This window comes from Melitaea cinxia, chromosome 17 (assembly GCF_905220565.1).
Source record: "Melitaea cinxia chromosome 17, ilMelCinx1.1, whole genome shotgun sequence".
NCBI lineage: Eukaryota > Metazoa > Arthropoda > Insecta > Lepidoptera > Nymphalidae > Melitaea > Melitaea cinxia.
The window spans coordinates 996,201-1,009,668 of record NC_059410.1 but is presented as its reverse complement, the minus strand read 5'-3'; the positions used below and the strand labels follow the sequence as shown (position 1 = coordinate 1,009,668).

The 13,468-nt window shown below is 37.0% G+C and overlaps 2 protein-coding genes across 2 annotated transcripts; both read right to left on the bottom strand.

Annotated features, from left to right (window-relative positions):
- Positions 1-722: 722 nt before the first annotated feature.
- LOC123661681 (esterase FE4-like) lies at positions 723-3,543 on the bottom strand. The gene is made up of 3 exons (XM_045596634.1): positions 3,370-3,543; positions 1,166-2,445; positions 723-906 (listed from the first exon to the last, which is right to left on the bottom strand). Exons 1-3 carry the CDS (start codon positions 3,541-3,543, stop codon positions 723-725), a joined length of 1,638 nt encoding a protein of 545 aa, XP_045452590.1.
- A 3,554-nt stretch (positions 3,544-7,097) lies between these two features.
- On the bottom strand, positions 7,098-7,691 carry LOC123661778. The gene is made up of 2 exons (XM_045596716.1): positions 7,520-7,691; positions 7,098-7,354 (listed from the first exon to the last, which is right to left on the bottom strand). Exons 1-2 carry the CDS (start codon positions 7,689-7,691, stop codon positions 7,098-7,100), a joined length of 429 nt encoding a protein of 142 aa, XP_045452672.1.
- Between the last annotated feature and the right edge of the window lie 5,777 nt (positions 7,692-13,468).

Sequence of the window (13,468 nt, the reverse complement as noted above, 5' to 3'; positions counted from 1 at the left end):
GGTTAGTACGGGTGAAATCTGAATTCGAGCTGAGGTAGTGTAGCCACTAAAAACTACTTCGAAATTTTTAAACTTTTTAGTAACTTAAATTTCGGCTTACATTAATAAAATCTACTTAATGACCTCTTATCCCTTGTCTTATTTACCGCTAAATTACTCCATTAAGCCCCAATATATACTATTATTTCAATAATTCGTAATCATTCTACCTAAAATTATGATAAGGGGTCAAATACAAATCAATAAACTACAAAAGGGTATAAAAATGATGAAATAGAATAAAATATATATGAATTGATAATAAGTCATTTATTATCACTACTTGTGTCTCTTGTGTCTCTTATTAACTTTATTTCTATTCCAAATAAATATTACGGCTATTTCTAGTAAGTAATTTCTTGCAGTAGTTTCTCGCTGGGGTCTTATTGTCTCATGCAGTAGACTACATTAACTATTAATATTTATCAATACATGAACTTGACAATTTTGCAGAATTTGAAATACGCATCTATTTTTTTACCAAAGCCCTATATAATGTGTATGTAAATAAATATATAACTAATGACCAATTTCTCTACCGCCTAACGGGCCGTTAAATATTGAACATGCTGTATACAAATTTATTGGTCTGTTAGCAAAACGAGTCTTTTTCTGACTATAGCAACCCCGCTCAAGACAAAATAAAAAAAATTATATTTGCTACCATTCAAATCCATTATACCCTATTTTACTCTATCCGTTTTCCTTCTGTATTTTTGATATACGTCTCGTAAGTATTTAAGAGAGTCGGTGAACCAGAGTGGCGTCGTGGAGAACTCTCTGTCGATGACGAAGGAGTGGGGCGATGATTTGTTCGTCGGTTGCCACTTTACTGGCAAAAGATCAGACACATTCGGAGTTGGATCCCTAAAATAAAGAATGTTTTAGTTAATCTCTACAACTATATTGCAATTCCTTTTTAGCTGTGATTAGTTACATCAAAACAAACAAATTGTTTCATAATTTAGAGAATAATTGTCGTATAAAATGTATTTCCTAAACTAACATCAGCCCTTTTTCATCAAGAGAAGAGATAGCATTTGTGTACTAGAAAGGCGGATAATTTCACTTTTTAGTTTAAATGCAATATTAATAAATGGATTGTATAATCAATAAAAATACCCACCCATATTTAGCAAAATTTGTCCACAAGGTCGTGAACCTATCTATCATATTATTCTCGAAGAACGAAGGAATGAGAGGCTGTCGAAACAAGTAGAATATATCGTCAGCATGCGAAGCTCCTGGTTCATTACTTAATCCATAGCCTAGTGTCAATTTTGCTATATTTCTTCTTCCACTGTAGCTGAATACGTAGGTATATATGGGATTGTCGTTAGTACTTAAATATAATTCAGTCTCTGCAAGAACCGGAAGTGTGAAATATACCTCGCCGTGAAAGCGTGAAAAATTTGCTAAATTGTCATAGCTGACCTCACTGCCATCCAAGTAGAATTCCTTTAATTTATCTCCTATTTCTTTACGTTTCGATTCCTCAGATATATCTAAATTTCTAGGTAACGACTTTTCAAAAACAATCTTCGGTATAGTTGTACCATTTTCCATATCCGAAAACAGCAAACCTTCCGCATTGTTGACACCAATTATCATTGGAACTTTGTGATATTTACCACTAGATAGTAAATCGTATGGGTCTTCAGTCAGAAACGGTTCTATTCCTGATATTTCGACTTCAACACAGGGTGTATAAATACATTCCGATATAATAACGTTACCTTTTTCTCTCGGCACTCTTGTAACAATTAAATCCCTGTCAGACGTTTTCATTAAAGCTTTATAAATATCATAGACATTATCCGAAGCATACAGCATAACTTTTGTCAATAAACTGGCCATATACACCGGGTCGTACTGCCTCGCCCAAGCTGCCAATGATGAGCCACTTTGCATGATGGCTTTATGGAACAGATTTTTGGACATCGGCGAGAGAATGTGATAAGACACGGAAGCTGCACCAGCACTCTCACCAAACAAAGTGACACTATTGGGATCTCCTCCAAATGCATGGATGTTTTTTTGGACCCATTTCAGGGCAGCTACTTGGTCTTTCATACCGGCATTACCGGGAGCTTCCTTGATTCTCAAACAAGCAAATCCCTGGATATTTAGCCTATAATTCATGACAACTAGGACGACCCCTTTAGATACTAAATAATCAGGGCCATATAGCAAACTTGCACCATATCCCTCATAGAATCCTCCGCCATGGATGTAAACCATTACTGGATATTTGGAATATGAAGTGGCATCTACTGGTGTATATACATTCACGATTAAGCATTCTTCTCGACCTATAAATATGCTAGCACCAATTCTTTGAAGACATTGAATATTTTCTTCTACTGCTTCCAATACCCCTCTCCATTGCGGTTCAGGACCAGGTGCCTTAAAATTAAATAGTTTGTTAAATCATTACAACTTATCATTATCATCATCATCATCATTCCAGCCTATTGCAGTCCACTGCTGTATATAGGCGCCAAAAATGCGTGAACTCATGTGTGTTGCCCATAGTCACCACGCTGGGTAGGCGGGTTAGTGACCGCAGGGCTGGCTTTGTCGCACCAAAGACGCTGGTGCCCGTCTTCGGCCTGTATGTTTCAAAGCCAGCGGTTAGATGGCTATCCCGCCATCGGTCGGCTTCTTAAGTTCCAAGATGGTAGTGGAACCTTGTTATCCCTTAGTCGCCTCTTACGAGACCCACGGGAAGAAAGGGGGTGGTCACTAGTTCGATTTCCGTTTCAAGAGAACATTTAAACGGTGAAGTGACTGACACATATTCATAGAACGATTAACGAACATATTCCTATGCTTACTTAAATAAACAAATAGTTATAACAAATACTGTCAAAATTGGTTCAATAATTTTAGAGATTAAAGCGTAAATTCAGCAACATACTATACCTTCTTATAATTAAAATTGTTTGAGAAAAATACGTTACGGTTATTGTTTTAAGAAATTCCTATATAAAATATAGTATTTAGAATCATGACAAAGTACACTATATATCGCTAAGGCGATCCACTCATGTCTACACTTTCTATTTTTAGACCACAAAGTTCAATCTACAATGACTACTGCCTCACAGAAGGCCGATTCAACCTTCCGATTTTGTACCACATCACTAGCACATTTTAAAATTTAATACACACACACACACTTCAGCCTATCGCAGTCCACTGCTGGACATAGGCTTCCCCAAGTTCGCGCCACACATCCCGGTCTTCCGCAATCCTCATCCAGCCTACACATTTTAATAACCTCATAAAAACTTATAAGACCTTGGAAAAATTCACACAAAATCACACCTGGAAACGCTTGGCTGGGTGAGTGGCGTACGGGACAGCCAAATACCGTTTATGTGAACCATCGGGGGCTATCACGCCGCGCAACCAACCCCCTGTAACTCGAACTGGCAACGTTGGTTGCCTGACCAGACGTGCCGCCCAGAGTGACCAAAGCACCAACCAGTACACCTTCATCGTCCTTACACAACACACAAACAGCGTCCAGTCATGTCGGTTTATCGCACACTTCGTAAATAAAACATTATTTAATATTATTTATAAACTACCATTAGTAATATTAAAATTTAATTATGTAGTAATAAAAAACGATGTTTAAATATTTCCAACGATTCAGTCTAACCGAAATTCACTCGTGATTCAAGGTTAAGAGCTACGTAATATCTGCACTCATAACAAAATCGATAGAGGTTTCTGTTTGTGCAGTGAAATTATCAGAATACGTCAAGTAATAAGTTTGTCATAGTTTTATAAACTGGTATATCAATTAGAAAACTTGGTGACATAGTTTCTTTTTTTTTAATTTTGGTACGAAAGTCCGCGACCGCGCGCCACTTGCCGCAGTCGACTGACGCCGGACACTTGACTCTAGATGCAGGCAATTCAGTAAATGTGGCAAAAAATCACCTCAAAAATTCATGTTAATAAAAATACATCTGTGGCTTTTAGAAATAAATTAATTCTTTTAGCATATCCAAAGCTTACATCCACATTTATTCTAATATAAAAGAAACATTTAGTGTTATAACTTTGTTACGCGATAGTTATCTTGAAAACGCCAAAAATGCATTCGGTATTTAAAAGGTACATTTTGGGGGATGCTTAGCAATTTTGCTTGTTCCGTTAATTACTCGTAATATTAATTCTTATTAATATGTTTGTTAAATTGTTCTGTATACGTATAAATATGAAATATTAAAGCATATTTTAGGTAAAGAAAAACAATGATATTAGAAGTAGTAAGTTAAACTTATCATAACATAGTATAAAACAAAATCGCTTCCCGCTGTCAGTGTGCTTAGATCTTTAAAACTACGCAACGGATTTTGATGCAGTTTTCTTTAGTAAACAGAGTGATTCCAGAGGAAGGTTTATATGTATAATACATGCATAACATAGTAGAGGAACACTGATGTGATGTCGTAAATAAACACATTTTTTGCACATATATTATATGTGTTTTATTTTATATTTATTACATTTTATATTTAGTATCAGCATAGCACTCGTACGAAGTCGCGCGGATCGCTAGTATTATATAAACTAACTTATTTATACGTCAGGATAACTGACGAATATTCATAATAAAAGTTTGCAAAAAAATCAAGAAATAAAAATTAATAAAACGTATATTAACAGAAAATGTTTTAGGTAAAGGTTATCATTAATGAATAATATTTTAATGATTTGCAATTTAATTAATGTAAGTTGTAAGGTTTTAAGAAGACATTTTACCTAAACTTTTAGTTTGATTTTTTTTTAAGTTGCTATGTTACTATTGGAGCTAGTATCATCATCATCTTCCTGCCCTTATCCCACTTATGTAGGGTCGGCACAACATGTTTTCCTCTTCCATTCCTCTCTATTATTCATCACTTCAGTGCTTACTCCTTTCTTTCTCATATCCTCACTCACACAATCCATCCATCGCTTTTTCGGTCTGCCGATCGCTCTTCGTCCTTCGACATTCATCCCTAACATTCTTTTACCGACATAGCGGTCATCCCTCCTCATTACATGCCCGTACCACGCTAACCTATTGCTCCTCATTATCTCTGTCACGGGTGCTACTTTCAAACTTCCCCTTATATACTCATTTCTAATCCGATCTTTCCTCGTTACTCCACACATCCATCTTAGCATTCTCATCTCGGCTGCGTGCACTCTTCTTTCATCCGTCACTTTTGTTGCCCAACATTCCGATCCATACATTACGACAGGTCTTATGATCGTTTTATAGATTTTCCCCTTAAGTTTAAGGGGCATTCGTGGATCACAAGCTGTTCCAGAGACCTGTCGCCATTTCACCCATCCCGCATTTATTCTATTTTTCACGTCACGGTCTATGTTGCCGTCATTTTGTATTAATGACCCAAGGTAGCGGAAGTCGGAGCAGACTGGTAGGGATACACCATCCAAGGCAATATGGGAAAAAACGGACGAACCGCTGAAATCGCAGAACAAGTGCTCGGTTTTAGACCTACTTATTCTCAATCCCGCGCCCTCCAGTCTTTCCTGCCATTTTCCCAGTCTGCTCTGTACCTCAAGAACATTATCTCCGACAAGAACAACGTCGTCAGCAAACGGCATACACCAGGGTGCTTCCTCCTGTATGTCTGATGTTAGAACATCCATTACCAGAAGGAATAGATACGGGCTTAAAGCCGACCCCTGGTGCAAACCTACAGCCACACTGAACTTGCCAGTTACCCCGGCTTCGGACCGGACGTGGGTGCTAGCTCTATCATACATCGCCTGAACAAGTCGTACATACTTCACTGCGCTATCACTTTCTCCCATATCTTCATGCTATGTGACATGAGCTTTATTCCCCGATAGCTGCTGCAGTCCTGTATATCACCTTTATTTTTAAAAATGGGCACCAGTGAACTGTAGCACCATTCCTCGGGTATGACCTCTTCTTGCAGCAACTTATTGAAAAATAAAGTCAGCCACTTCCATCCATCCGCCTTCAAAAACTTCCATACTTCCGCTGGTATACCATCTGGCCCAACTGCTTTTCCATTCTTCATACTCTGCACTGCCATCTTTACTTCCTATATACTTACCTCTTTCACCATTGCTTCATTACTTCGTACATTTTCTAACACTCCGCTCCATTCATTTTCTTCATTCATCAAGTTATTAAAGTATCTCTTCCAGCGTTCTTTTATTTCCTCATCGTCCGTCAAAATCTTCCCCGCTTCGTCTTTTATACATTTCATATGGTTTACATCTCTTGCATTCATCTCTCTCTCTTTTGATATTCTAAAAAGATTTTTTTGACCTTGTGGGCTCTCTAAAAAATGATACAACTTATCTTGAGCCTTGGCCCTTGCGATAGCGACTGCTTTCTTAGCCTTCTTTTTAATGTTTTCGTAATCTGATCTTTTTATTTTCTTTTCTCTGTCATTCCCATCTTCCACTCTTTTCCATTCTTTGAAAGCATTATTCTTTTCTTTCAAAATCGTCTGTACTTCCTCATTCCACCACCATGTATCCTTCTCTATCTTCCTTTTCCCTTTCGTTTCCCCTAAGACATCCCTTGCTACACTTCGCACCCACGTTGCCATCTCACTCCAGCACTCGTTTACTCCCATCCCCACCATATCTCCATCATTTTACCAACCCTCTTTCCCGGAATTCTGCAGCCACCTCCCTATCATCCAATCTGTACCATTTCGTTCTAACTGGGGGCTTCGGGCTCTTATTTAAACTCTGAACTTTCAGAGTTAAGTCCAGGAGCAATAGCCTATGCTGGGACTCGAGACTCTCACTCGGTGTTACCTTGCAGTCCTTGGCCGATTTTAGCCTGTTTCTTCTTAAAAGAATGTAGTCAATTTGGGTAGAATGTATACCACTACGGTATGTGATAAGGTGTTGTTCCCGTTTTTGGTAGAATGTGTTGGCTATTGCTAAGTCAAAGGCCAAGGCTGCTTCGAGCAGAGCTTCACCGTCTCGGTTCCTAACTCCGTAACCTCGGCCCCCATGCACCCTCTCATACCCGTCATTCATCCTTCCCACATGTCCATTAAAGTCCCCCCCCCCCCAATGTATATTTCCTCACACTCTGGTACTTTCATTATTACCGCATCAAAATCCTCCCAAAATATTTCTTTCATACTGTCATCGCATCCCGTTTGCGGCGCATACACACTAACGACATTTAAAACCGAGTCTTCAATCAACAGTTTTACTACAATAACTCTATCATTCACTCTTTTCACATCCATCACCTTGTTCTTGAGCTCTCTATCTAACACTATACCTACGCCATTTCTTTTCCCATCACAGCCGCAATAATAAAACTTATAACCCGCCCCTATTTCTCTTGCTCTCTGTCCCTTTCACTTCGTCTCCTGCAAGCACGCTATATTTATCCGTCTCCTTTCCAAAACATCTGCTAGCTCTCATCCTCTCCCAGTCATCGTACCCACATTCCAACTGGCAATCCTCAAGCTCACCTCCTGGACTCGCCTCTTACGCTGCCCCCGTCCCTGGTGCAGCAACCCTTGTCCATTTCCCACAGACGCCGGGTGCTGCATCTGCGCGTCGCCTGTGGGGTACGCCCTAGCATCATCGCATACTCTAATTCCCAAGCTCATGTTGTAATGTAATGATTTGGCTTGTATATTTTACGACCGGCCGCCTGCCTGACATCAACCCTCCTTGGGCAATTCAAGGTAAGAAGAAGGATAGGTGAGAAGGATTTATGTGAGAGAAGGATCTGGGGTTACGGATACCAGTGCCACGGATCACGGGGAGGGGTGTGTGACACTAGCAGCTAGAGTAGTCCGGGGTCGCGTACCCGTAGCGGTTCCAACCAGTTATCGGATAGATATCTAATGGCCCCACCCTCTGGACTATTGAAGCTAGTATATTATAATATAAGTATGTAATTACATAATTATGCAAACTAGTAGTCGTCCGATGGTCGAAAGTTGACCATAATTAATATATATATATAAAGGCGAGGGGTCGCCATTATCAGGATCAGCCATGTTAACGTGGGCGTATATACAGAGAACAAAGTTCAAGTTCGATCTTTAATCACTTTAATACACAAAATAATTAGAATTATGGTTTAATTTAAAATCAGTTCACTATAATTTAAATTATCACTTTCACTATAACAATCAGTAACAATTAACAATAGATATCAAAAGATTACGCGGAACAAAAGCGATTCGTCGACTCGGTGCGTGGTGCGCTTGCGATGCGGTAACAAAAGTAAAGCTGCCAACATGGCCGCGCTAACCAACGCTACGACGCTCCGCCAGACGACAGCACTGCAGCTTGTCAATCTAGTTCCGGCGTAATAAAACATATGACGTTTCGAATGCGCCGTCATATATATATATATATATATATATATATAATTCCGGTTGGTATGAGGTTTTTTTTTTTTTAATCTATACCTCCGATATAGTGGTCGGAGCGCGTTTTCTGCTATTTACTCTTTCATTCCAGTTCTCGCTTTCATGCCTCTCGTACTTTCATGCCGCATACTTGTTCTTTCTTTCATTCATCTCTTTCTCACTCGGGGTGGGTTCCCTCCCCACTACTGTTTGGCCTACTTTTGCTATTACTACTACTTTTGCTACTATTTAATTTCATTAAACTCGGGTAAATAATTGTACACAGTTTAGTTTTTAGATGATTTTAGTTTTACAGGGCTGTTAATTTTTGCTTTTTATTTTAGTACAATATGAATTTTGTCTTGGTGATGTTCATCATCTCCACTACAAACTTTTTTTTTTTAATTTTACTACGTTTTTATTAATACAGTTTTATTCTATCTTACACACTAAGGGACTTAAATTTATATTAATCTATTTAACAATTTTTTATATGTTTATATATATATATATATATATATATATATATATATATATATATATATATATGTTTACATACTACTATAATTTGTTTATTTTTATAGATCTTACCGGTAACAATACTTAAAATTTTGATACTAGGTGCAAGACTAATTTACAGTTCGTATACCTAATTTTAAAATCTACTTTCAAGCTTTATTTAATAATTCAAATAAAATTTCAATTAACATAGTTTTTATTCAGTCTTACTCGCTATAGGTCTTAAATCCATATTTGGTCTTTTTTACATGTTATCAATGCTTATATATGTTTACTTATATACTAGTACTTTGTTTATTTATGTTTGTCTTAAACTTATATTTGTTGGTACCGGTGACAATACTTGAACTTTATATTGGATGCTAAGATTCATTTACAGATCATATAACTTATTTTAATTCTACTTTCAAGCTTTATACAATATACTAAACTAATTTGCAAAAACTGATGACTTATTCTAATCCTAATTTACAACTAAATATATGCTATTTAACTATATACTTATTATATAATAATAGCATAATTGCCTGCCTCATTAATGAAGAGCAGCTAATTTACATGCCGCCGTGTTTTCCTAAGATCAGGACTCGCCACCAAGTTAGCAGACCCTTTGTGATATAAGCTGCCCTGTTCGACCGGGTGCAGAAGTCCTGTGCGGTAGTCGGTGGCCGCGTGCTCCCCTCCTGCTCTGCGCAGGTCTTGTTCCGCAACAAACGTATATGTTTCCTCCGTGGCCAGGACCCACGCAGACCGTCCCGCGCGTATCTCGCCAGGGGGCTTGAGACTTCTCGTTCGCTGGTATGAGGTTGTTGGAGGTAAGGTTGAGAATTCTATTCTATTCTATTTGTTTAGCGATTATACCACTTGTCTAAGCCATCTGATCGTAAAGGAATAGAAGAATATTTATTCTTATATATAGAAGCATAGAAATCTTATATATAAAATTCTCGTGTCACAATGTTAGTAACGATACTCCTCCGAAATTTTGTGTGCATATCGGGTAAGTAAGAGAATCGGCTAACATCTATTCATACACCTAAGTTATAAGGGTTATTAAGGGGGTTAATAACATATAGGGTAAAACAACGTTTGCGAGGTCAACTAGTTAATTAGAAAGACGAGAAAACTTCTGAATATCAAAAATATAAAGAAACCGTATAACTAAGAAAGCTGTAAAAAGACTAAACCTATCTAAAATGTAAGAAAAGCTATGAAGAATATCGTTACATAAAATATATAAAGTTTTTCCTTTTTATTAACCGATTTCCAAAAAAGGAGGAGGGTCTCAATTCGACAAATTCGAAAGCTGATGTTTATCATGTGGTCACATATAAATTTTATCGAGATCTGCTAACTACTTTTTGAGTAATCTTTGATAACGCGTAGTTACTTGACTATTTTTTCGTCGATCTACGTTGTATTACTCGTCGATGTAATTGAAGTCGGTTTTTTTTCGTTTGCGAGCAAACACAATTATTTACTTTTTAACCGACTTCCAAAAAAGGATGGGGTTCTCAATTCGACTCTTTTTTTATGTATGTTACTTCAGAACTACCGGTGGCGGGATAATTATCCAACTGCTGCCTTTGAAATACACAGGCCGAAGACGGGCAGCAGCGTCTTCGGTGCGACAAAGCCAGTACTGCGGTCACCAACCCGCCTGCCCAGCGTGGTGACTATCGGCAAAACACATGAGTTCACGTTATTTTTGGTTAAACTTGTAGAGGCCTATGTCCAGTAGTGGACTATATAGGCTGTAATAATAATGATGATGAACTACTTTTCGAGTTATATCTAATAATGCGTTTTTACTTGACTATTTTTTCGTCGACCTACGCTGTATTATACCGCATAACTTTTTACTGGATGTACCGATTTTGATGATTTTTAATTTATTTGATCGCTGATGCTCATACTGAAGCTCACGTGGTTTTATCAACATTTAAGTTTTATAAATCAAATTATTATTACGATAAAGAAATGTATATTTACCATAAGTGCCTTAATATTTTCGATTAGCCAAGACACAAAAGGAAGAAATTTTATTGTTTATCAAGAAACATGATTTTATATTTCAATTTTTACTATTTCTAGAGAGAAATATTAATATCAAATTTATCGCTATGAGTCCAAACACGAAAAACACTATTTTTAAAAATAATGTTTTGAATTGTGTAACCCGGCTTAAATTTTCTTATTCTATTCTTTATGTGACGCTTACCTTTATAACTCATACTTTCAAATGATAATCTCTGCATCGTTTTTTTTTTTACTCTTTTTCTTTTCTTTCTGTACCTTTTTTTTCTTACGAAAATTATTCGAAAACGGGATATTTGCTTTATAAAATAAACTATAATACTTATAAATAAACTCTGATAAAAATATTTTTTTTTATTTTTTTTTATTTAGGGTCTTTCACACATATGTACCTGTCAGGCCCATTGTAACCTAATTCTAACTATACAATCAAATGAGGCTTATCAGTCTAATTAGTATTATGGCCTTATTAGAAGTTGGACGAGCGATGACCATGGGTATCAGGGAACATTCCAGTATCTAATCTATTCAAAGTCAAATCTCAAAATGGCTTCCCTGTCAGATTTAATTGTATACATTCAATTAGCAAATGATGTACCTTCATCTTAGAGTCTTACGCGTCTCACAGTTAGGGATGTTGGATGTTTTCATTAAAAATTTAAATTTGTTTAACGGAATATGTCCCGAACTCAATCTGTGAGCAATCACAATTAATTTTCTACGTAATTTAACATTTACAAACCAATATATATTGAGGCTCATTCTGTATTATTTTGTACCAAATTCCTTTTTCTAACGATATTTCGTTATATTCTTTCTGCAGATTGTGACACTTTCTTTTCTAAGTTGGTACAAACTCTGAATAATCTGCCTTAAAATTTAATACTTTACCGCCTATAATACCTTTTTAGCAACTGTATCGGCCTTCTCATTACCCGGTAATCCAACATGCGATGGAACCCGTTGCAATTTTAAAATCTGTTTTTTCTTCCCAAAGTCTTAGTATCATATAACATATGCTATCGGTGAACTTCTGCAACCAGAGAGGAATCGAGCTATATGTTGTAATGCACTTTTACTTTCAGAACATATGAGTATCTTGTCTCGTGATAAGGTATATCATATATATATAATTCTCGTGTCACAATGCTAGTTATCATACTCCTCCGAAACGGGTGTACAGATTTTTATAAAGTTTTGTATGCATATCGGGTAGGTTTGACAATCGGTCAACATCTATTTTTCATACCCCTAAGTTAGAAGGGGGGTGGGATTAAGGGGGTTAATAAGATATACGGCAAAACAACGTTTGCGGGGTCAGCTAGTAATATATAATAACATATGACAGTGATTTCGAAATTGCGCTGAGCTCCAGCATCATAATAGAAACATTACAATCTCTATTAGAGCATTTATTGTATAATAAAATTTTGGGGATCATAAAAGGCTGCACCACATAATTACCCCAGCCAATAACACCCAGAACAATATTATTCTTAGATCCATATATAAATAAAGCAGAACAAAAACTTTATTTTTTTCTAATCTCATTGAGCACATCAAATTTGAGGCTCGTTTCGACAATTATGCATAGAGCAACACGGAGGGGAGTAGCCATTGCGTTTGTTACCGATACAAAACTGTCTGTCATTTTTTGCGGGGGGAAATTACACACATGCATACTTTATCTAATTCCCACACAAAAATAATCGTCTGTCACTACGAAACTCACACATACTAAATTAAAATCACACTTACATTTTTCACACACACATAGATACATTCTGTGTCATTACAGCATAATGACACGCCGCAACTACACCGAAAAGTTGCTTACAGCCGTGGTTGTAACAACTGTCGATATGCATTATCGATAATTTCAACCTTATATTATTATACCTTGACAGAGGGGAACGCCTGTACATGGCTACTCCCCTCCGTGTTGCTCTTTGCAATTATGTTATCAATTTTAAAGTTAGTAACCTAAGTTTAATACACCATTAAAAAATTTAGCCACCCCTCTCATCCCATGGGTGTCGTAAGAGGCGTCTAAGGGATAACACAGTTCCACTAGCACCTTGGAACTTAAAAAGCCGACCGATGGCGGGCTAACCATCCAACTGCTGGCTTTGAAATACACAGGCCGAAGACGGGCAGCAGCAGCAGAACTTGTGGAGGCCTATGTATGTATCTAAGTTTCTAATTGAAACATTTCTAAGAGATACGATGAAGCGATATCGTCAGCATTTATTTCAGGAATAATTGTAGTAGAATGGTTTTTTTTAATGTAACCAATATCGGTTATAATAACACACTGAAAGGTCAAACAGTAACTTATTGGTTATATTGTTTGATCAAGACTTATAAGGAGTACTTTTAATAAATACTCCGATAGTCCGCATCGATTGATTTTGATTTTTGCATAGTTTGTTAAGATGGTTTTAGTGCTATTGTTAAACTAATATGAT

Bases quoted from the DNA above. Each gene is read 5' to 3' on its own strand.
- LOC123661681 (XM_045596634.1), bottom strand. From the start codon at position 3,543: ATGAAGGTGTACTGGTTGGTGCTTTGGTCACTCTGGGCGGCACGTCTG. The intron at 2,446-3,369 runs GTGTGATTTTGT...TTTAATTTTAAG, and splicing joins ACCCAGCCAAGCGTTTCCAG to GCACCTGGTCCTGAACCGCA. The intron at 907-1,165 runs GTGGGTATTTTT...TCTTTATTTTAG, and splicing joins ACAAATTTTGCTAAATATGG to GGATCCAACTCCGAATGTGT.
- LOC123661778 (XM_045596716.1), bottom strand. From the start codon at position 7,691: ATGAGCTTGGGAATTAGAGTATGCGATGATGCTAGGGCGTACCCCACA. The intron at 7,355-7,519 runs GTACGATGACTG...GAAATGGCGTAG, and splicing joins GATTGCCAGTTGGAATGTGG to GTATAGTGTTAGATAGAGAG.